The sequence below is a fragment of the Schistocerca gregaria genome, chromosome 2 (genome assembly GCF_023897955.1).
Source record: "Schistocerca gregaria isolate iqSchGreg1 chromosome 2, iqSchGreg1.2, whole genome shotgun sequence".
Taxonomy (NCBI): domain Eukaryota; kingdom Metazoa; phylum Arthropoda; class Insecta; order Orthoptera; family Acrididae; genus Schistocerca; species Schistocerca gregaria.
The window spans coordinates 185,127,049-185,152,952 of record NC_064921.1 but is presented as its reverse complement, the minus strand read 5'-3'; the positions used below and the strand labels follow the sequence as shown (position 1 = coordinate 185,152,952).

General features: G+C 41.9%; 2 protein-coding genes across 2 annotated transcripts in view; both read left to right on the top strand.

The window, feature by feature from the left end:
• Window positions 1–25,904, top strand: part of LOC126336648 (probable G-protein coupled receptor CG31760) — a 1,468,739-nt gene that overhangs the window by 896,508 nt on the left and 546,327 nt on the right. The window lies entirely within an intron of this gene.
• On the top strand, window positions 3,298–6,840 carry LOC126336653 (cuticle collagen 2-like). The gene is made up of 2 exons (XM_050000577.1): window positions 3,298–3,376; window positions 6,410–6,840. The coding sequence occupies exons 1-2, from the start codon at window positions 3,365–3,367 to the stop codon at window positions 6,710–6,712; spliced, it is 315 nt and encodes a 104-aa protein (XP_049856534.1). The 5' UTR covers window positions 3,298–3,364; the 3' UTR covers window positions 6,713–6,840.

The following is a 25,904-nucleotide window of genomic DNA, read 5'->3' as shown; positions in this document are numbered from 1 at the left end:
TCAAATATGTTACATCATTCCTCAGTACATAACATTATTTTATCATAGACATTGAAGCACTTAGAAGTATTTTACAATACTCTATATGTGAGGAATGGAGGAATCGAAGGTACCAATCAGTCCGAAAAAAAAAGTTTTGCAGTTATCTAAATGAATCCATCTTCCTAGATCTCTAAGAGAAAAGAACCAACTTTCTATTAAAATAAAGGAAACCAAACACAACTCAAACATATGAGATAACTTTTGAAAAGATAGCACAGGAATTTCAAACTCCATCATTATCCATCGCAAGTACTGTAACAGGCGGGGGATGAGAAAACTTGGATTTTATGTTTGAGCGGCTGCTCATCAGCCACACATCACGACGGTAAATGCCAAACGACTCCTCTCTTGCTGTAAGGAGCGTAAATTTTTGACGATTGAGAAATGGAAAAGTGTGTGTAGTGACGAATCACGGTACACAGATCAGATGGCATGGTGTGGGTATATTGAATACCCAGTGAACGTCATCTGCCAGTGTGTGTAGTGCCAACAGTAAAATTCAAAGGTAGTGGTGTCATGGTGTGGCCGTATGTTTCATGGAGGGGCTTGCACCCCTTGTTTTGCATGGCACTATCACAAAACATGCCTACATTGATATTTTAAACACTTTCTTGCTTCCCACTGTTGAAGAACAATTCGGGGATGGCAACTGCATCTTTCAACACCATTGAGAACCTGATCATAATCCACGGCCTGTGGCGGGGTGGTTACATGACAGTAACATCCCTGTAATGGACTGGCCTGCACAGAGTCCTGACCTGAATCCTGAAGAACACCTCTGGGATGTTTTGGAACGCCGACTTCGTGCCAGGCCTCGCCGACCAACATCAATACCTCTCCTCAATGCAGCACTCTGTGAAGAATGGGTTTCCATTCCCCAAGAAACCTTCCAGCACCTGATTGAAGGTATGCTTGCGAGAGTGGAAGCTGTCATCAAAGCTAAGGGTGGGCCAACACCACATTGAATTCCAGCATTACCAATGGAGGGCACCACGAACTTGTAAGAAATTTATCAGCCAGGTGTCCGGATACGTTTGATCACAAAGTGCAACAAATCCCAAAGAAAGGCTAGCATTTATGCTCTGGTTATAAGCAACTGGAGTCATTTATGTCAAAATTATCTAGCATTTATGCTCTGGTTATAAGCAACTGGAGTCATTTATGTCAAAATTATTTCACTTTTGAATAGACACTGTTTCTGAGATAGTTCCTGACGTCTGTAGTGACGTATTCGAAGCACTTCAAGGCTGTTATTAAGATATATATAACGAGCATAAAGTGAATGAAGTGTGGTTAGTGAAACATAAATTTGCACATAAGGTGCTCCACAAAGTCTGTTACAAACTATGTTCGAGGATAGATAGAGTGATCGCGGAAAATCATTTTTGTTTATAAGGTTATTATATAAAAATCCTCTGAAATAACAATACACGTCAGCCGTGTATTTACAGATACAACGAACGTAAGGAACAAGAATGATGAGGTCTTCGTATATTCTTGATTTTAGTCATCATAATACATACATATTTAAATTTAGCCTTGAAATCCAACTTAACTGTAACAGGAATAGATGTACTACGAAAAGCGATATATGGAAATTTGTGCCGGACCGGGACTCGAACCCATGTTTTCTGTTTATCTCTAGCTTTCGTCATGCCTCTTAGACTATACGAGCATGCTCACCCGAACTACTGAAATTTTCATGTTTCAAGTACCGATCTACATCATGGCATTCATTATTAATTCACTTACCCCTACTGTTACTTCGCGTTAATCATATTCTGGATTTTAGAACCAAGACAACGAAAAGTTATGCACTATAAAAATAAATTTTAGTATTTGAAATTTAGTTCTCATCAAATATAAATATATGTAAGACGAAGACGGGCCTTTAAGGAATTCAATTACGATAGTGTATGACTTCTTGTTGCCTGATCCTGAAAACCTGCATGTGAGCAAAGAGATGTGTGTGTGTGGGTAAATGAATTAACAGTCTATGAAAATAAGTAGGTAGGTGTGTGACATGTCGAAGTTTGGGTCGCTCGGGTGAAGGTACTCAGATAGCTTAAGTGGTAAGGTGAGTTCTTGGGATAAGCGGGAAATATGGTTTCGGGTCCCAGTGTGGCACGTATTTTCGTATCTCGCTTTAGGTTGTACATGTATACCTACTGCAGTTAAGTTAATTTTCAGGAATAAGTTTCAGTATTCCAAACTGTAGTTCGCCGTCAGATATAAACGTATATATTCGGTCTTGTGTTCATTGGTTCAAAAAATGGTTCAAATGGCTCTGAGCACTATGGGACTTAACATTTATAGTCATCAGTCCCCTAGAACTTCGAACTACTTAAACCTAACTAACCTAAGGACAGCACAGAACACACAGTCATCACGAGGCAGAGAAAATCCCTGACCCCGCCGGGAGTCGAACCCGGGAACCGTGGCGTGGGAAGCGAGAACGCTACCTCATGACCACGAGCTGCGGACTTGTTTTCTTTCAAAGAGATTAATTGTACAGTAGAATTTTAATAAAAATATGATGGAAGCGTGTTAAGAATATATCGTCTTTTTCACGTCATGACTTGGACCTTTGAGTGTGTCGGCAGTTTTTCTTCAGTCATATTTCTTTTGGAACAACATTCATGCTGCGGGTGTCGTAAGCACCTATGGTAGCCAAATTGTATTGTATTTGAGAAAGATTACATATTGTTCAGACTACGCTATCGCCCACGCACAGCATTCTACAACAAAACTTCACTCACAAAACAGCAGACGTATTCTCATTGTGTTGATAGTGCCAAAACGGAGGCGACGCGAATATCCTTTGTTGGCTCGCTGAGATACTAACAGCCAGCGGATCAACAGCGGACATTTGGAAATGCGTGCATTACATGACCGAATGGCGTACCCTCTCGCTCGGTTACCATTTACACTAGAAGGAAATTTCGTCCTCTGACATTCGTTCGCTGGTGATCGAGCATTTACAGGAGTCACAATGTATACGAGACTGATCTTGATCGGCTTCCAGGTCCAATATTCGTCAATGGTACATACGCTTTTCTGTTGGACCGTTATCGACTACCGTGGCGGCCCGGGCACGTGTCGTGATCGCGACACAGGGACAGTCAGGGAAGTCCGCCACGCATGTGAAAGCGTGCCTCCCTCCCTCCCTACGGTCGGCCGCTACGACTGGAGGCTGGAGGCTGCGCTGTGCAGTCCAGTATAAAAGCACCGCGGCGGACTCCAGACAGCACAGTCCAGCAGCAGCAGCAGCAACAGCAAGGCAGCAGCCAACCAACGCCCTACCTACCTACACGGCATCAACATGTTCAAGCTGGTGAGTCCACAACGACGTGACCAACTCATCTCGTTATTCAGTCCCAAGTTTACTCAATAACAAGTGATTTCAGCTTCTGCTACAATTCCAACTTTTGGGAAAAAAGTATAAGGCAGGCCAACGACAAGGAAACAGTACCTTACCTCATCAGTTTGATCTGTAACCAATAATGCCCACTGTAGCTTTCAAGGTGGAATTGATCAAAATTGTTCACTAAAGTTGAAGCTCTGACTGCTTAAAGAATTGTCACCATAGCCCTGTCCCGCCGAAGCAAAAAAGGACTCATATTTCATATGGGCAACAAGATAGATTCTCACTTGTTAAAGCGATCTTTCTTGAAAACTGTTTTAAGAGAATATTTTTTCTGTGATGTATTGGGTTGGCAAAAGATAGTCTCAGGAAGTCAGCAGTAAATTAAATATCCCGCAAAACGTATTTTTAAATGGCGAGAGTTGCACGATGAATTGTACTGACTTCATCGTACCACGCGGCTTTGCACAGTTACTTGTTCATCACTAACAGCCGACAGGAAATACGACTGAGGGTGAAACAATACCGAACTGCTGTAATCTCCACAAGAGGTTCCCCTGTGTGACTTAGCAGGGTAACGGCGCTCCTTTGTATATGGCACTCAGTGTTAAACTCCAGGTTTCCCTGTGTTAGCAGTTCTGATTATTCATTCCCCATTCTGTACTAAGAGAGAAACGACTGCTATTGTTTAAAACAGAGTACTAATAACAGTTATTCTTCCAGTAACACGGGTGAACAGTTCACTATTCAACACGGATAAGCGACTGATCGCAAAAACGTATTACTAATTTGCTGCCTTGAAATATAAACACGTATCTAACATTGTTCTGAGTGAAGGTTTTGAGTAAGAAACGTAGTAACATTGTAGCATTCGTAGAACTCTTTCCTCTTTAACAGAATCCAAGAGCCAGTACAAATTTAAACATTAAATGTAATTCCAAATTTTTACATGTGGTTGGGAAGGGAGTAAGACAGGGTTGTAGCCTCTCCCCGATGTTATTCAATCTGTATATTGAGCAAGCAGTGAAGGAAACAAAAGAAAAATTCGGAATAGGTATTAACTTCCATGGAGAAAAAATAAAAACTTTGAGGTTCGCCGATGACATTGTAATTCGTAATTCTGTCAGAGACAGCAAAGGACTAGGAAGAGCAGATGAACGGAATGGACAGTGTTTTGAAAGCAGGGTATAAGATAAACATCAACCAAAGGAAAACGAGGATAATGGAATGTAATCGAATTAAGTCGGGTGATGCTGAGAGTATTACATTAGGAAATGAGACACTTAAAATAGTAAAGGAGTTTTGTTAATTGGGGAGCAAAATAACTGATGATGGTCAAAGTAGAGAGAATATAAAATGTAGACTGGCAATTCCAAGGAAAGCGTTTCTGATGAAGGGAAATTTGTTAACATCGAGTATAGATTTAAGTGACAGGAAGTTGTTTCTGAAAGCATTTGTATGGAGTGTAGCCTTGTATAGAAGTGAAACATGGACGATAAATAGTTTGGACAAGAAGAGAATAGAAGCTTTGTAAATGTGGTGCTACAGAAGAATGCTGAAGAGTAGATGGGTAGATCACGTAACTAATGAGGAGGAATTGAATAGAATTGGGGAGAATAGGAGTTTGTGGCACAACTTGACAAAAAGAAGGGACCGGTTGGTAGGAAATGTTTTGAGGCATCAAGGGATCACAAATTTAGCATTGGATGGCAGCGTCGAGGGTAAAAATTGTAGAGGGAGACCAAGCGATGAATACACTAATCAGATTCAGAAGGATGTAGATTGCACAGGATAGAGTAGCATGGAGACCTGCATCAAACCAGTCTCAGGACTGAAGACAACAACAACAACATAGTGTTGGTTTAGACAACTGCCATACTGAAGGGGGTGAATTGTCAGAATGAGGAAACACAGCTCGCACGTTCAATCCTCAATCAGTTCTAATATTTTTATCTGTCATTTAACACGTTTTTTGTAGCTGGCGAAAGGTGTTTGACGTGGTTCACGGGCTATACGGTTAACAGTAGGTACCACTGTAACTGGGTGAGCGTTGAAACGTTGGAGGAAGGCTATGGCTCACTGTCTCCAAAAGCACCTTCCCCAGTAAAGCACTATAATATTTAAAGCAACCACAGTTTGATGGCAACTTTACCTTGACGATAAACCAGACGAGATTCCAGCCCTAATCAGCAGTGTCGAACATCACACTGGGGATATGTTTCGAGTAATGACCATAGTATATGTTCTGTACTCAGTATGCCAGATGGAACAGTTTCGCGATAGTGCCAGACCGAGGAAAATTTGTGTTTGTAGTCGAGGACACTTGCCAGTAGAATCCTCAATCTGTTCTAAGACTTTTATCTTTCGTTTAACACGTTTTTTGTAGCTGGCAAAAGGTGTTTAATGTGGTTCAAGGGCTGTATTGGTAAACAGTAGCTAGCACTGTAACTGGATGAGTTAATTGAATCGGTGAAGAATGGCTATGGCTCACTGTCTCCCGTAGTACCTTCCTCAGTAAAGCACTATAATATTTTAACCAACCGCAGTTTGATGGCAACTTTACCCTAACGGTGAGCCAAACGAGATTCCAGCCCTGATCAACAGTGTCGAACATCGCACTGGCGATAAGTTTCCAGTAATGACCAGAGTACATGTTTTCTACTCAGTATGTCAGGAGGAAGGCTATGGCTCACTGTCTAAAGTAGTGTCTTCCCCAGTGAAGCACTATAATATGTTAACCAACCACAGTTCGATTTCAACTTTACCTTAACAATAAACCAAACGAGATTGCAGCCGTGATCAACAGCGTCGCACATCACACTTGCAATACGTTTCCAGTAATGACCACAGTGAATGTTTTCTACTCTGTATGCCAGACGGAACAGTATCCAAGTAGTGGCAGACCAAGGAAAATTTGGGTTTGTGATAGAGGAAACTTGCCAGTAGAAGGTGTAAGCTACAGAACAGTAAGTGTCAGTGGTGTGACTTCCGGCGCATTCGCAGGCGGTGATCCTGTCCGTGGTGTGCGTGGCGGCGGCGCAGCTGCCCCCTGGCCCCGGCCCCGCGCTCTTCCCCGCCGGGCCCGCCCCCGGCCCCGCCCCCCGCGGGCCGCCCGGCCCCCACGGCCCCCACGAGCCGGTGCCGGTCGGACCCCACATCATCCCCGGGCCCGTCGGTCCGCTGGGCACGGGCCACCGCCAGGTGCAGGACTCCAGCTTCGAGATCCACACCGACTCGCGCTACACGCAGGTCAGCAACCTGCGCGAGGTCATCCCCCAGGTGAACATCCCCAACCACCATGTCTGAGCGGGCGGGCGAGCGACGCCGCCGAGCTGGGCGCCCGGACCGACAGCACAGACACGCAGCTTCTGGAATCTGTAACATGTTGAAATAAATTAAGCGTTTTGTTACATAAAAAGCCTCTGTACTCTCTCTTTACTGCCATTACTTACAATCCTCTCTCAAGTTCTCATCCATCTCCTCTACATCTTCACACAAATTGGTAGACGACGTACTTAGATAACTACCTACTTAGACAACTACCTACTTACAATAATTTATATTTGTTTGAACAGCAACATTTTATTCATCGACTGCTGTTACTTTACAATTACACTACAGGCCGTTAAAATTGCTACACCAAGAAGAAATGCAGATGATAAACGGGTATTGATTGGACAAATATATTACACATGAACTGACATGTGATTAAATTTTCACGCAATTTCGGTGTATAGATCCTGAGAAATCAGTACCTAGAAAAAACACCTCTGGTCGTGATAGAGGCCTTAAAAAATGCTAAAACGTGTGTGAAATCTTAAGGGACTTAACTGCTAATGTCATCAGTCCCTAAGCTTACGCACTACTTAACCTAAATTATTCTAAGGACAAACACAAACACTCATGCCCGAGGGAGGACTCGAACCTCCGCCGGGACCAGCCGCACAAATAGCGGCCTGAACATTGAGTCAAACAGAGCTTAGACGGCGTGTACAGGTACACGTGCCCATGCAGATTCAGCACGATACCACAGTTCATCAAGAGTAGTGACTGGCATATTGTGTCGAGCCAGTTGCTCGGCCACCATTGACCAGACGTTTTCAATTGGTGAGAGATTTGGAGAATATGTGGCCAGGGCAGCAGTCGAAGATTTTCTGTATCCCGAAAGGCCCGCACAGGACCTATAACACGCGGTCGTGCATCATCCTGCTGAAATGTAGGGTTTCGTAGGGATCGAATGAAAAGTAGAGCCACGGGTCGTAAAACATCTGAAATGTAATGTCCACTTTTCAAATTGCCGTCAATGCGAACAAGAGGTGACCGAGACGTGTAACCAATGGCACCCCATACCATCATGCCGGGTAATACGTCAGTATGGCGATAGCGAATACACGCTTCCAAAGTGCGTTCACCGCGATATCGCCAAACACGGATGCGACTATCATGATGCTATAAACACAACCTAGATTCATCCGAAAAAATGACGTTTTGCCATTCGTGCACCCAGGTTCGTCGTTGAGTACACCATCGCAGGCGCTCCTGCCTGTGATGCAGCGTCAATGGTAACCGCAGCCACGGTCCCCGAGTTGATAGTCCGTGCTCCTGCAAACGTCGTCGAACCGTTCGTGCAGATGGTTGTTGTCTTGCAAACGTCTCCATCTGTTGACTCAGGGATCGAGACGTGGCTGCACGATCCATTACAGCCATGCGGATAAGATGCCTGTCATCTCGACTGCTAGTGATCCGAGGCCGTTGGGATCCAGCACGGCGTTCCCTATTACCCTCCTGAACCCACCGATTCCATATTCTGCTAACAGTCATTGGATCTCGACCAACGCGAGCAGCAATGTCACGATAATATAAACCGCAATCACGATAGGCTACAATCCCACCTTTATCAAATTCGTGATGGTACGCATTTCTCCTCCTTACGCGGGGCATCAAAACAATTTTTCACCAGTCGTGTTTGTCTATGAGAAATCAGTCGGAAACGTTCCTCATGTCAGCACGTTGTAGGTGTCGCCACCGGCGCCAATCTTGTGTGAATGCTCTGAAAACCTAATTATTTGCATATTATAGCATCTTCTTCCAGTCGGTAGTGTAATATTGTGGCATGTGGGAGAAGTCGCCCGGGCAAATTCAGAGTATATGAGCCACTGTTCACATTTTTTCATTACATAAATCGAGCAAGAAGTTCACTTTATTTACGAGGATCTTATTCGCTGACTTGTATTTAAGAGCATTTCTTAACAGCTTACACGCTTAACAAAAATGTGGTACTCTTTTATTACAGTAAACGACCACTATTTTCAAATGTTCTTTTACATTAACTGAATATACAAATTCACCATCTGAGACTAAATAAGGAAAATTCACATAAAATACGTGTAATACAGTTTTTAAATAAACAGTCTTCTTACCAAGACTGGCCTTGCAAACCAGGCCTTTCACACTAGGAAAACAAATATTCATTCTACAAATTATACCTGTATGGTTATAACCAATAATGCTGTTATATTCTAAGACTTTTTATTACGATGGTTAGCTGTGAAGAGAAGCTGTCAAACTTACGAAGTGTATTAAATACATCTTAACGAATACTGCTCAGCAAGAAATCCTACTGCTGAGATAATACATATCTATAATCTCGTCTGTGCTACACCTACTATACGTAGCAGTACAAGCAAGGTATTAGACGGTGGTATCATTAACGATGCCTTATGGAAACAACTCGGTAACTGGCGAGGAGGGGCGATAAGCTTGCAACACAAAAAATTAATGTCCTAGTAAAAAATCTTTTGATACAGCAGTGTTTTGGCTTACTAAACCTGTAATGTCCTTAGAAGGCATCTAAAACTCTGGAGGCCCAGTAGAAACCAAAATTCCTGATTCCTATTGCATGACGGTCTGGTAGCATTACATTGTACGAAATGTTGGGTTGAACACATGTACGAAGTAACTATCTAAATATAATTTAATACGTGAACCTGACACTGCAAAGAAAATCGGATGTATACAAAACACAATTGCGACATAACCACTAATATATAATGTTAATCAATAAAGTTACATGTGACATTAAAGAAAGAAAAGTTTCAGATCTACAACGTTTATAATCTTTTAATATTTGACTTTTCCGGTTGACTGCGGGCATCGACACTCTTACAACGATTTTTTCAAACTCCCAGGACCGTGTATTGCAGGGTGCCGGCAGGGAACCCAAAATATGATGTACGCTTTTGGCATATGTAGAGATCACGAAGCCAATTCATCCATACTCATCGGCATTTGTTATTTACCGACGGTGTGTACAATGAATTGTGACGATAGTTATGCAAGCTCACATTCAAACTATTTCTTTCAGCCATGTCTACAGCTGCTGTATTTCAGCATCTAAATGACTTGATAAACTCAAATTATATATCTGTATCTATGCATATGGACACACACACACACACACACACACACACACACACACACACACACACAGAGAGAGAGAGAGAGAGAGAGAGAGAGAGAGAGAGAGAGAGAGAGAGAGAGAGAGAGAGAGCGAGAGAGAGAGAGAGAGAGAGAGAGAGGTAGCGTGAAGGAGTTTAGACAAAGAGTACACAGTTAAGGAACAAATGAGAATGAATCTTTTTGTCAGATTAAACCTGCGTGCGTGACCGATACTCGAACTCTGAACCTTTGGCCTTCGTGGGCAAGTGCTGTACCATTTGAGATTCCAAAGCATTGATCAGGACTACTCCTCACAGATTTAATTCCTCCAGTACATCGTCTCCTACCTTCCAAACTTCACCGAAGCTCTCCTGCAGACCTTGCAACACTACCAGTCCTTGTGTAGTTCAGGTGGTACAGCACTTTTCTGCGATAGGCGAAGGTCCCGAGTTCAAGTATCGGTCGGGCACACAGTTTTAGCCTGCCAGGAAGTTTCATACGAACTTACACTCCGCTGCATAGTGAAAATTTCGTTCTGGGAATACATGAGAATTTATGATCAATTTTCTTTTTGCAGGACGATTTTTTTTCTCCATTCCGTTCGGCTCTCCTACTCCTTATCCTCCTGTTCCTGTTCGAGAACATTGTATGTCGCTGATGAGAGGAGGCTATCCTATTTTTCTGTTCTCTGTGCTTCCTTCTGTCAGTTGATCAGAAGACGTCTCAAAAATGGACGTATGCGCGTGCGCGGTTGCAGCGCTAAATTCTGACAGTAGCACTGATGTTCCTGCTTGGGTTGACGTCGCTTTACCATTGTCTCTAGTTATCCTATTATACTCGATGATCTGAAGTACAGTTTATTTTCCTGCTGTTGAACGAGAAGATGAAAAATCTGCAAAGTAAAATTTAGGACTGAGTGTACATATTATCGCTGCCTTCTGTAGTGTTGATAACCAGCAGGAGGCACTTCTGCAGAAACAGTCGCAATGGTGAGTACTTTTGCCTGAAAGTTCACTGCATGACAAACGCATTGACAAATCACATCGCATGAGAGACAGATAGCTGCTACCACATGCAAAAGAAAACAGTAACATTAGATTTAACAGCTAATACAATAAATCAGACTGCAGTGACTCGTTAAAAACGTTTAAATTACGAGGTTTGTATGTTACTATCTATCCTAACAGCAACGTTTTCTTACAGTGAAACCAATAAAAATTGTGGAGCAACAGCAACCGTCTGGTCTTTCTGTCATTAATATAGTTGTAAAAGTGCGGTAGGCTACCAGTAAGCGTAGACTACGAAAGTTTTCCTAGCAGTCAGTTCTGGTCATAGCTGCATTACCTGTGCTTTAGGTGTGTTGGGTGCATATAAGGCGTTACCTCCTATCTATAGCTTTGTTTACTTTGCGATCAGTGTTCTACTTGATTGCCTTGCAAGCTAAAAGAGGTGAACAGTCTAGAAATTGAGTGAAGATACATGAAGGTGCATGTAACCTAAGGAACATTTTTGTTCTACTTAGTTATCTTTAGGTCCATTACTTAAAAACAAACACTATTTACAGTAAAAACGAAATAGTCAATGCTTAAGCCAGCTTTTTTTTCCAAAAGCAGTAATTTTCAGTTTGAAACGGAGGGATTCTGTAGAAAAAACTAAAAAAATTGATGATATATCATACACCGCTAGAGAATGCAGTGTCCCTGAATAAATAAAATCATTGCTTCAATACTTCGTTGAACTTATATGAAACATGTTTTTATTATCATATAGGAGTTTTGCGTTGATCAATAATAAAAGGAAAAACTTGTCTTTTACCATGATGAAGAATGTTCTACTGAGTATAAAGTAGTAATAACTACATAGATTCTTATATTTCTAGGTCTCAACTGGACTTGCATGAAAAGTAACTGCAGAAGTTACGCTATCAAATAGTTTTATACTTCTAAAATGCCAATTGTATTCCTTAAGGATGTAAAATATACAGTGGACTAACACCGCACGATGTGTGGTTCTAGCTATACGCGAAAAAAAAAAGAGAGAGAATTTGTCAGTTCCCAGTTTCTCTCTGACACATTTATGTTTCTTTCCATACCAATACTACCCGTAATCCTGCCACTTACCACGTCATTTATGTACTGTACCAAAATTAAAATTTCGGCAGAGTGCAGCTCTAATCACTACCCATTGCTCCGATTGCAACCAACACAACGAGTACTCTTAGACGCTGCGTATCATTGGCTGAATCATTCTTTAAGAGTAAGGTGAGTATGTGAATAGCGTAACTTTGGAATGTAATTAAAAAAAAATTCAGCGGCACCGTTTGACTGTGTCGAAAACGACGCGCACGTCAGATGTTGAATACCATTGGCCTTGCAGAATGAAATTCTGCGGATATGAATTGTGGACCATTGTCGGAAACAATAGCCTGTAGGAGACCTTCACTGCAAAAGATAGCGGATAACGCTTGGATGGTGGCAGATGACGTCGTGGAAGACATCCGGACTACAAAAGGAAAATTACTGAATGAATCTACCACAACCAACCATCGAGCATTCCAGAATGGACCAGCAAAATCGATGTGTAAGCGTTGCAAAGGGGAAGTGGCTTTTGGCCATGCAAAGAATTTCCGCGGTGGTGCTGATTGTTGTTCGGCACACACCATGCAAGAAGAGCACATAGTCGTAATCGCGGCATCGATTCCGAGCTAAGTACAGTGCTGACGAGCAAGTTGTTTCGTTCTCACTATAGCCCAATGTCCTTGGTGGAGAAGCTGTAAGACAGAGGACTGTAACGAACGTGGTACCACGACCCTGGACTGATCATTATCAGAACGCAACAGCAAAACATCAGGTCGTACAGAAAGTCTCTTCCTGTGGGAAAAAAATCGGCGAATCTACGGGTCCCCGATCCGTGACTTTGACAAGGGCCATTGCGTAGCAACAAAACGCAAAACGGGAGCAAGGACAGGGTCGGCAGCTGTGGCTGTAGCTACACGACGAAAATCAATCGGAAACGATTCGACCACGTCATCGGTTTCCGCATCAATGAACATGCAGGCAAGTTCGGAGGAACCGAATGCCCTATCCTCAGCAACAGGCAAGCAGGACAACGCATAGGCGTTTTCATGCTTAGCATCGGACCGATACAAGATATCGTACCGGTACTGCGAGAGGAAAATAGACCAGCGAATGAATTTCTGCGCTGTACATGGAGATACAGGCTTGGTCGAATGAAAGAGCGATGTCAAAGGTTTGTGGTCTGTGATTATGGTAAAGTTACGACCATACCAGAAATCATTAACCGTTGTAACACCAAAGACGAGAGCCAATGCTTCTTTCTCGATCTGTGAATAATTTCTTTGCGCAGACGACAGCAATTTGGACGCAAAGGCAATAGGGCGATCGTGCGATCCATCTTTGTGCGCAAGCACAGCACCGATCCCGAAATCCGATGCATCCACTATCAACAAAATGGGCTTCTGGGGATCGAATGGCGTAAGGCAAGTATTGGGAAGCAACGCCGATTTCAACTGGCGAAAGGCGCGTTCTCATTATGTCGTCCAGACGAACGGAACACCTTTACGGCGTAAGCGATGAAGCGGAGCTGAAATGGAAGAGGCATGCGGCACATAGCGATGGTAGTAATTTATTTTTCCCAGCACACTCTGTAGCTGCTTCAAATTCTGCGGCGAAAGCAAGTCTTGTATGGTACGAAGGTGCGTGGGACTGGGATGTATGCCTTGGGCATCGAGTACATGTCCCAAGTATGGCAAGTCCTGAGAAAAAAACACACATTTGTCCTTCCACAAGCGAAGACCATTTTGTCACAAGACCTGAAATAATGTTCTGAGATTGGCCAAATGTTGTTCTTCCGTCTTTCCAGAGATCACAATATCGTCCAGATAATTTGCTGCAGTAGGGACCGACGCACAGTTTGTAGATATTGCTGAAACAATGCAGCGGCGGATGCACACCAGAATGGCAGTCGTTTGGATCGATACAACCCAAGATGCGTGTTAACCATCAAACCGCGCTGGGATTCTTCGTCCACCCGTATTTGCAAGTACGCATCTGCAAGGTCCAACTTTGAAAAATATTTACCCGGGCACAGTTTCTAAAAAAGATCGTCCGGGCGGGGTAAAGGAAAAGTTGCAATTACTAGTTGTGGATTCACTGTTGCCTTGAAGTCCACACAAAGTCTCAACTTTCCGGAAGGTTTTTGCAAAGTTACTAAGGGTGATGTCCAGAGGGAAGCCTGCACACGTTCAATTACACCTTGTGATTCCAAATCATGTAATGTTTTTGCGACCTCATCACGCAAGGCGTGGGAACAGTGCGCGCTCTGAAATATTTCGGCTGCGCGTTTACTTTCAGTTCCAAATGTGCTTTGTAGTTCTTAGCGCAACCGAGGCCCGGTGCAAAAATGTCTGCAAATTCTTCAAACAGACAAGAAACACCGTCTGAAGGCACAGTCTGGTTAACTGATAGGGCCTTATTAACTATAGACAAGTTAAACAACTGAAAGAAATCGAAACCAAGGAAGTTAACTGGAGAAGAAGAACGAAGGACGTAAAATGACACAAGTTTTGTTTGTCCTTTGTATGCTGCAAGAAGGCTGCACTGTCCTAACACAGGGATGTTTTGACCTGAATAGCTATTTAACTTAACATTTGCGCCACGTAACAGAGGTGTGCCCAGCAGTTTGCAAGTGTGTTAATTGATCAGTGAAACTGCAGCTCCTGTATCGAGCAGGAATGGTATCACTTTGCCGTCAATGTCCAAGTCTACAAAAAGTTTATTGTTCTGCTGACGACAAGAGCGACTGTCTCGTGCAACGTGAACTGACACTGGTACATATTCACTTGCGACTTGACGGGAGTTCCGGCGATGTCAACGCACACTATTTTTGGGACGAACACCGTCACTGTGAGAGAGAGTGGCACTGGGCGGAGTGGAATGAACTACATGAATTTCCATGGGCGAAGTTTCGCGATCCTGAGTATCCTTGGTTCGATTCCGATTCCGGCGCGAAGCAAAGGGCCTGGAAAGGTTTTGAACTTCCAATCTGAGCTTTTTTCTGGCAAACACTCTGAACATGTCCTTTTTTATTACAGTAAAAGCAAATAACTTGGCGTGACGGGCAATTCTCCCGGGAACATTTAGTAGCCCACCGCGGGCATGATTTGATCACTGCATTTGCTTACCAGCGCGGCACACATGGCTGAGCGCCTGGCGGCAGCGACGCGGCTGGGCGCGAGGGCTGTTTACTGGTCCGTGCAGCTCGCCCGGCGGGCCGGTTAACCTGACACACTGCTGGCGAAGTTTCAAATGATTCCTGAGCAAAGTCAAGTGTGTCCTGCCGATCCAATATGTCCATCACTTGTTGAAGGGAGGGATTTACTAGTTTCAAAATCTGTTCCCTTATACGAACATCAAAACGTTCTGTGTAATTGCATCACGTACCATAGTATCTGAATAAGGGAGTCCACATTGACAAAAGCACAATCCCTAGTAAGGCCTTGCAAGGTTGCAACCCACACCCGATTAGTCTGACCTGCCGTATGTTTTGTACGAAAGAAGGTATACCGTTTGGCAACTACATTGGCTGATTCCTTGAAATATGCATCTAATCTGACAAAATTTCTTCGTAGGACAGAGTTGCTACGTCGCTTCAGGGAAATAATTTGATTATCACACGGTACGTTTGTAGCCCGACTGAGGAAAGGAGAACAGGTTGCCGCTCGTTACCTTGAATTCTGTAGGCGGCGAGATGGAATCCAAATTGGCGTGACCACTCCGTCCAGTTTTCCAGTGCAGCATCAAAAGGTCGAAAACTTGCTGCAACAGCGTATTGTGTCTGCGTTAGCGGTGAAGCGGCTGCTGCCGCATCGTTTTGCATCGCACGTTGACCCTGGACGAGCTGTCCAAGGGCATCCAGTAAGGTCTGCGTCTGCTGATTCTGTAAGCGATAAAATTAGGACAGTACATCTGGAGATTGTGGCGAAGCCATTACACAAGTAAATCAGGGCAATTTAGATAAGAACACTTTTACTCTCGTCGCCAATGCTGTGGCTGGCAGGAGAGCCAACAACGTATTACTAAAGGAGGCCGAAATGCGCGCGTCTCAGCTCACGCAGGTTGGCGTAAGGTCTGGAACATGACAAGGGAATTAGAATTGAGATAAACGGACGTAGCTGGTGGAATACTTAACTTTAATCCATTAATGACGAACGTCGCTCTTGAAGGTACATGTTTCACAATATCAATAGTACTGATAATGGCGCCTTGCTAGGTCGTAACAAATAACGTAGCTGAAGGCTATTCTAACTATCGTCTCGGCAAATGAGAGCGTAAAAGTCAGTGAACCATCGCTAGCAAAGTCGGCTGTACGACTGAGGCGAGTGCTAGGAAGTCTCTCTAGACCTACTGTGTGGCGGCGCTCGGTCTGCAATCACTGATAGTGGCGACACGAGGGTCCGCGGCCGGTTTAAAGGCTACCAACTAGCAAGTGTGGTGTCCGGCGGCGACACCACAATTTTGTTCAGGCTTTCAGTCGTTCTTGATTTTGGTGTAGTTTTGGGCCTTCAGCCCAGGAGGTATCGCAAGTTTTCTTAATTACGCCTTCAGCTGTATTATTTTAATTTGATCCATAAAAGTTTATGTGTTATGAGCAACTAACAGTAACTGATTGCGGCTCCATCGATAACCATACCCTGATTCGCTCTATCCTGCGAAACCAGAGTTCAAACCAAATAAATGAAAATTGTGCTCTACTTTCACCTAATACAGTTTTGCGATGGTTTCTAATACTTTGTAGCCTCCTACCACTTTTACCGTCTGCCAGGCGCTTTCCTTAAGCGCCAACTACAGCAACACACTTACAGTCGACCATATTCGTCATTTCAAAGATGCTCGTTCGCAGGCGTTGGTCTACAATAAAGACGTTTATGCCTTTGGATTACTCCATTTGCAACCCGTGTTCATGTTGGAATGGTCCCCCATTTGCATATTGTCCTTATCCCTTCACGTGTCGGCAAGGCCACTAGACGGCATTCAGTGTGGTAGTGGACACTGGCCATAATGTATTGGACATCAAGGAATCTACAAAGTAGACGTAAAATAGCAGTGAAGATAGCTGTCTTGTACCTTGAGAAGGACTGACTGCTATGTACGTCTGTGATAGACAGTCTTACAGTAGCTCATTCACGTGTCAAGAATTGAATATCGGCTGGCTATTCAACAGACTGCAGTAAGAGCCAAAATCGGTTATGAGATGGTAATCCTTTCTGCAGAGTGTCACGAGTACTCTAAGACTGGAGCTATCCAAATTCGACTGTGATAGTCGCAATCGATATAACGTCCTCAGCTGATGTGATCAACCGTGGCAGTAGTTTGCAACTAATAAAGGAGTGGTAGGAACTAACGTTTGCATTACGAGCGCAGCGTCACGTACGTATGGTATTGAAGTCGCCTGCGGCGCAGGCTACCCTGTGACACATTATTCGGTGTCTTCTAGGCGTTAAGCACTGTGCTCCCAACATCAATTGTATTTACTTTTAATTTCGATCTGGAAGGCTTTTGTGTCTTATAGTGAGTACCTGACAAAAGCCGACACCTGAGGCGAAATAATGCTTGTTTTTAGTGACGTCACATCGCTGAACACTCGATGAAATCGGGTGCAATTATTACGACAGGAACGTTACTGTGTTATCGTAAAGTGTGCCACATGGTATTAAACAGAACACAATGGAATAGCCAAGTAATTAAACTCAATAATAACGCAACAGTTTTACTCACATCATGTAATTTTATGACCTTTTCTTATTTTCATTTCTTTGGTCAACTATATAAAATGTAACATCTTAATTAAATGTAACATTTTAATTAAAATATAGCATTTTAATTTAGTGTCAACGCATGGCGTTCCTGCCGGCTGCTAGAAAGAAAACAAAATAGCTTGTTTTGGTCTGTACAGGTAAGATTATGTATGGGGGAAAAAATATCTTACATATGCCTTACTAACTTGGGTAAAACCGACAGTTAGAAAGTAACCTGGCACTTATTCAGAGCAGAGCAAAGCACAGTATTTTCTTTCTTGTAGCTGATTTTAACAGAAAACATGTACATTGTTGTTTGAAAAAAGTATATGACTTATGTCATATGAATGTTTATTACAGTGTCCTGTAAAAATTTGAAGTACATGGATCAAGAACTTATCCAGATTTTTGCCACTGACGTTTCCATATATTGGCTCTGAGCACTATGGGGCCTAACTTTTGAGGTCATCTGTCCCCTAGAACGTAGAACTATTTAAACCTAACTAACCTAAGGACATCACACACATCACACACATCTATGCCCGAGGCAGGATTCGAACCTCCGACCATAACGGTCGCGCAGTTCTAGACGGTAGCGCCTAGAACCGCTCAGCCACTCCAGCCTGCTTTTCCATATATTTTCAAACATAGGAATTACGCAGCCAATCAGTTGCAAATAATTGTAAGGCATATTCATCTAGGTTTGGACACCTATTCAGAGATTGGTATCTGGTGTTATTCCCAGCTAGGTATATGTGACAAGGCTGGAACATTTACTTTATATTTGAATTGAGAATAGCTGCTCTAAATTCTGACCATTGCTTTCTCGCACTGTAATTTTACGGATTCTCAAAATTTCATTCGCCTTTAGTAGGTGTCCAAACCTAGGTGAATGTATCTAACAGTTATTTGTGTGTGTATGTGTGTTTGTGTGTGTGTGTGTGTGTGTGTGTGTGTGTGTGTGTGTGTGTGTGTGTGTGTGTGTGTGTGTGTGTGTGTAAAACATAGGAGTTATACAGCCAGCCGCTACAAATATCTGTTACATACATTCACCTCTGTGTGTGTGTGTGAGTGTGTGTGTTTTAGGAAAATATTTAGCCTATGCTTTGCCCATCCAAACGTTTATTTGAGTAACGTCTAAAAGTTAGAAGTATGTCATTCAAGAACTTTTCGAGATTTTTGGTAACATTTTCCCCTTGTATATTACACTTTTGAACACGGCAATGCTTCAAAATTGCTTTATGTGTATGAGATTTTGATGTACGTACAAATCTCCTTCTCCTTCCTCTCTCTCTGTCCTACCCCCACCTCTTTTTGTACATCTCCTTGTCGTCTCTCTCCCTGTTACCTCTTCCCTACATCTGTCTCTACCTCCTCCTCCTCCTCCTCCTGTCTCTCTGCTCATCTCCCCCTTCTCCCTCTGTATGTCCATTTTCTCCCCACTCTCTCTTATACTTCTCTTCCTTCTTTGACTGGCCTTCAGCCATTATTGTAGCCAATGAAATTTCGATTTGGAACAGGAGGAGCTTGAAATGAATGGGTAAATCGGTGGGATCATTGAAATACAGGGTATGAGAGACATCTCCTGCTACTAGATTGCATTTCACGTAGTAATAGCTTGTAAATGGGACAGGATTACATCTGGAAGATTTAGATTCTGTAGTATTCTTCAAATAGTAAGCCTGTAAGTGATAAACACAACTACCCTGTTTTGTGTTAAAACCGACTGCGAAGAAGAAAACAAAACAGCTCACAGTTTCGTATAAATTTTGGGTTAAAATTGCGTGTAACGATGAAATCTATGTACGGGACAAACAATTTATCTTATTGCTTAATGTCCAGGTATCTTAGTTAAATCTGACAGCGAAAATGAAAACGAAACCATATAATTTTGCAGTGCAGAATTTTCTTTATCTACGTTATTGTTTAAACAATGTCTTATTTCCGACCTGATTTCTACCATTGTGTAAAAATTTGAAGTAATTCGATCAAGAAGTTTTTTATATATTGCTAGAATGCTAGCAATGCTCCTGTGTGTGTGTGTGTGTGTGTGTGTGTGTGTGTGTGTGTGTGTGTGTTTTACACGCATTAAAAATATAAAACTTGAGTCGGTTTAAATGTTTGTTACAGTATCCTGCAAAAATCTGAAATGAATCAGGCAAGAACTTTTCGTAATTTGTGCTAACAATGATTATCTCTTACATATTATATATGAGTACCACATATAATCAAAAGAGTATCGCGCATTTATATACGAACGTTTGTCAGAGTATGCTGTAAAAAATTAATTCATCAAGAACGTTTAGGAGTATTTGGTAACAATGTTAAACACGAGTTCTCTCTATACAGCAGTACTGATTTCATTTATAGATTTGTGCACCCTTATATGAAAAAAGTGCAGTCTGCGTCCGTCCGAATGCTTATTAGAGTACCATGTAAAAATTTTAAGCAATTTGGTCAAGAACTTTTCGAAATCTTTGTTGAAAACATTTCCCTTTTATGTAATACACATACGAAAACATTTAAAAAATATGTACGCTCTGTAGATCCGACTGTTCATTAGATTTATGTGTATGAATTTGAGGTAAGGCGGTAACAAGTTTTCCAGGTTTTTGGTAACAACCTGAAACAACGACTTGTCTGTATACAGTGATATATACTTATATATTGTAACTTGGCTGTCCAATTAGTATATAAAAATACGCACATATTCGGATACAACTTAATGTAGAAATTTCAAAGCCATCAGCGAGGATCTATAGGAGATTTAAGATTATGAAAAAACAAACATTTACATTTTAATTTTTATATAGCTTATCTTATAATTGTAAATACACACATTTAAAATTGTATGTAAGTTTCAATTTTCATGTCACTTAAGATGGGCTCTTGAGACTGGTCATCTATAAAAATAATTTTGATTCTATCGGAAAAAATTACGCATAATTATTATTGTAAGTTCTGCGTTATTCTATTGAATCTGAGGAATTTATTATGAAAAGAGGCGTTGTTGTTAAAAGTACACAACCGCACCGGAGAAATTCAGAATTTATTAGCCAAGGAAAATGAAGCTTTGTGTCGCAGAAATCATGATACTACGCCCTAAAATTTCTTTATTTTGGAAGCAAGAGAGCTAACATTTCATTGTTTGCAGGATCTGTAGCTAAAGTGCACATCCCGTGAGCGGAATGAGTCACTTGTCAGTCCTGTTTAGAGCTGGAAAGCGAAAACGATTTTGAATGAGTATCGACAACCCTCGACTAAACGCGACTCGCGGGCGTACAATCCTCTTTACTGCCGTAACAAAGGGCCATTCACTGCGCAACTCTTTCAGGGCACGGTGGACCGACAGCGCGTGTGTGCAGCTGAACACAATGAGGCCTGAAGCGGCCCGCCATACGAGAGAGTTGACAGCTGAACTTCCAGCTGCCTGATCTCCCGTCTGTCGTTACGGGATCAATTAAAACACAAAACCATGCACTCCTAATCACGCACTTGATGGAGAAAATTATATATCATACGATTTTACATGGAACTAAGCTTAAGATAGACAGTTTAAAGCACTCGACAGAGATACACACATAATTATAGGCCCATAAAGGTTGTGGGACTGTGACTGTTTTACACTCTCGATTTGCGACGTTTCTGGACAAAGAAAATTTTCTTCTAGAAAAACCAACGTCCATTCCTTAAAAAAGTATCTGGCGGAACACAGTTCGTTACGTTCGTTCATGAGAACCAGCGCAACATGGATAAAACCTCACTTTGACTCTGAGTGCCTTGACTTTCGTAAGGCATTCGATACCGTTATGGACTGCTTTTCATTCAGCAAAATACGACTTTACCTAGCGTAGGAGAACATTTTTGACTGGATTGAGGGCATCCTAGCAAAATTAATTTATTTTTTCAATCGAACGAAATTTACAGATGTAAAAGTAATGTAAAAGTAATTTTGGGAGTACCTCAATACACTGTCGACAAAAACGTAAATGATCTAGTGAATAACGTCGGAAGTTTGATGAGAACGCTCGAAGACTATGCTGTTGTCTATATAACGTTTGAGAAGCCAGAAGACTGCGGCGAAACTTAGAAAGACATGTGAAGAATAGAAAAGTGGTGCAGAAGCAGGTATTTGACCCAGCAGGTAAAAAATATGTAACGTTTTGCGAATAAGTACGCGAATAGATCCATTATTGCTCGATTACACTGTTGACGCTATGTCACTGCCAACAGTAACAACCGCAAGGTAGCTCGGCGCAACCGTCCGTAGCAATTTAAAGTGTAATGACTACATACAGCTAACTTTAGCAAAAGCAGATGCTAGGCTAATATTCGCTGGAAAAATGGTAGGAAAATGTAACTCATGCGCAACAGAATTCAGGGAAGATCCATTCTTGCATATTGCTCATCAGTCTAGGAAACTTACCAGATTGCATTAATAGAAGAGTCATAGATGAAACAACAAAGGGGGCGACACGTTTCGTTAAGGGACCATTTAGTAAGAGCGAGACTGTTACGGATATGATCAAAAGATACAGTGAAAGACGCCACAAGGGAGGCCTTATGTTTCACTTACATGTTCGCTCTACACTTACAGCTCATACAGTTATCGACTTTCGTTCTTTCCACGAATCATTCGTGAATGTTAGAAGAAGGGAGGGGGGGGGGGGGGAATGAAATGCTCTCCGCCACAGACTGTGGCTCGTAGAGTATTGATGTTGATGTACACGTAGACATTGTGAAAAGTACCTGACTTGACAAGAAAAAAAAATCCGTATTTCAAAGTAAAAAAATACTTGTTTCGTCATCATTCATTTCTAGGCTTGCGCATATTCCGCAAGGTGATTCTACTAAGCGTATTTCATCCGTAAATTTGAATTCTAAGGCTAAAATAGCCTTGTTGTAGGAATCCAAGTACTTTCCAGTAACAAATTTCTGTAGGTGTGGAGTTACGTCCAAGGTTTTAGTTCTTCATCAAGTCAGTCCAGAAACACTTAGTATTTAATAGCCATTTCCTGTGGGTTTGTAAGCTTAAAAACAAACATGCAAGTATCACTTGCATGTTTTGGCGCTATGACTAATTTCGATCTCGGTGGATCCTCTTGAGATCCATGTACATGCGTCAAACAACCTGTCGTCTCTATACAGGAATTGCATATCAGAATACAGTTCTGGCAGACACACATTGTGTTGCTGACGCAGCTACATACATCTGAAGAAGATACAGGGAAATCTAAACTAGATCTGTGAAAAATACAACTGAGTCCTGAAAATAAACACTATATAATTATTTTTAAAATATTAATATAACTACTGAATTGTATCCCGACAAACATGTCGGCTATAGCGGAAGCAAGAATACTTTGACCTATAACTGTATCCTTCAAAAAAATGACCGGAAAATGGCGATTATCAATGCAAAGATGAAGTGAGATACAAATTGTAGTTAGAGATAAAGGTTATGGAGTGACTTTTTGGGATTTTCTGATACCACTGTGATCTCGTCGGCATCTTTGGAAGAAGCGTATAGTCAAAACGTCCAGAAGTAGGAAGTTAAAACTTGATACATGGCCCACTTCTAGGAGACAAAGTATATGCCAAACAGCAGGAAATCTTCTATGTAAATGACATTAGAGGAAGAGTAATACAGAAATTATGGAGACTACAATATCGAAGTGAATATACACGAAGTGGTCTGACAGGTGAAGATAAATGTAGCGTACAAAAGTCTCATTAACGTCAAAACCAAGTAGATTCTTTCGGTCAGTGTGAAATTAAGATCAGACCTAAAACCTAGCGCGCAGCAGAAAGTCAGAACGTTGTAAGAAACGGATGACGCAAGGGGTTATAACTTATGGATTGACTGAATCTTAGAACGAATTTAGAGCCTCGAAGTACAGGAGAAGTTTTATCGTTTCATAAAGAAAGACGAGCAAACTAGGGCAGTATATCCGGAGAGAAAGAATTTTGGATATAATCAGGAATTGGAGGACAATGATTGTAGTTAGACAAGTACACAGGATTAATCATGGGCGATTGACACGCAGAACGTTAGTTTCCTTTATGCAAAGAAAGAAAAGTACGGTGACTCCGACGGATACAAAGGGGTTTGTAAGAAGTGAAAATGCAAGCAACACATTTTTAAAATTACCGCAAATTTTAGGAACGGCATAGACGAAGTATGGATACATGATAGCGACAGGAGTGAAGAAAGTTGCAAAGCGTGAGGACGACTGCATGAGAAAACAAACCAAGAGACTACAACCGTAGTCCACACACCTCAGAAATAAGACGAAAAGGGAGAGGAAGAAGAAAGAGAAAGATAATCAACGTCTTTCTCTTTCCACTAAAGGCAAGATAGGTGATACGGACTCTCTCTTTTCTGGTGCAGGCTCGCCGAATCTTGCTCACCGCATCGACTGCTGTTCTTTTGTTCCGGACTCAACTGTTGGGCCTATGTCACACACAGAACCAAAGCGACACACAAACACTGCTTCATCCTATTTTAAAATGCCCCAAACATTACAGAAAAAAATTATATTCGCATTTGCGTCTCTCCCATTTCGTCTTTTTCTTACAAAGGTTTTAGGTAGAACATTTTTAGTAGTCTAAAACGAGTCTCACTCTTTTGATTACGGAATTATCTAGTTCAAAGGCTTTTAATCGTTGATCGTTCAGTATCACACTTCCAAGCGCTTTCAGTATGTCTTCAACAATGAAAGAAGGTTTACTGTTGCAATTCTTTTTCTCCTAATTTCCTTTCAGATTTTATTGTATTTAAAAATGAAGATGCCTAAATAAGAGTTTAGCTGTTTTATGTTTTTCTGTTTAAACATCTATGCCAGGTGCATTTCACCTTTCATTTACGTTCTATCATAGTTTTATGTTCTTTACTGTTAATTTGAAATCACAATTTTTGCGTTGGTACGTCGATAGAAAGATGACCTGGAATTTATGTTGTCAGTGTATTTACTTTGCTGCGCTAAGCGTTTTTTGTTTGTTTGATTTTTTGTCTTGATTTCCCTAGTTTGATGCTCGCCAGTCATGTTTTATTGGATTTCATCTCTATGAAACCACTATATCCAGCAACCTATGTTGCCTAGTTAGCAAGTTTTGTCAACTTCTTCTCATCCGTTACAACTTTTCCACTCCACTCCTTCTAGCGCAAAGTTAACTATCTTTTGATGTTGCGACGTATTGCCTACAAGCCTGTGTTGCCTTTACTGCGAACCTCCATTCGCTTGTTTCTCAGCCTACCAACTGTGCCGCGCTGAGGCATATAGTAATCATTCTTCGAGCACTCCATATGCATGTGGAACGGAAAGAAATACTAAAATGTGCCACAATGTAGAAAATACTCTCTCATGCATTTCAGAGTTATTTTTAGAGTATGAATGAAGGTTTAAATAAAGTCAGTACAACTTCTACAGGAAAGGTACAATTGGAATGGCACAGCTGATTACGTATATGCTTCATTAGGTAACGTGTATCAACTCTGAGCTCTAAAATCCACTGTTATTGAACACTGGAGATGATGACAGTTATCCAGACTCTAGAATTTAAGAATACCACAAAGAACTCAGTTTCTTGAAACACAATGCTTTGATGTCGGCGTCCAGTATCTGGTTCTCCTCACTCCAGGTATTCACAGCTGATAGCGTTTTACAGAGCAGCGTCTCTAGTCATTGCCGATAGTTTCCAGGGACGCAGCACCTTAGCCAGGGGCCGCTAGCTGGTGGATCCCGACAGCAGTATCCGTGCCTCTCGTTAGCTCCCAGTAGCGGTCTTTCCTGAGAAGCTGCAGGGACGCGGTCTGATCAAAAGCACGTCTTTTCTTGACACACCCGACATGACAAGAACTCTTCTCGTCGTTTCAGACGCTAGCACTAACGACTTTAAAACATTTTCATTCATCCATTACAAACGGAGGAAAACGTTGTATGGCCGTACAAGAGGTTTATTTATTTTGTTTCACAGAAACTCACAATTTGTTTTAGGAGCTAATCTCGAGTACCTTGAACCAAACTGATACATCAAGGAAGGCAGCACTTGTAATAAAGGCAAAGTTCAATGTATTCGAAACAAGATGCAATCTGTGCCTTGACGCGAAAAACGAAACTTTACTAAACCGACGTAACTGTCGGTTAAGTGTGTGACTATGTGACTGAGTTGGGTGCTAGACTACCAATTAAGTTCACGGGTCAGTTATCAAGAAACCTAGGGATACTTTTTGTCATTCATCGT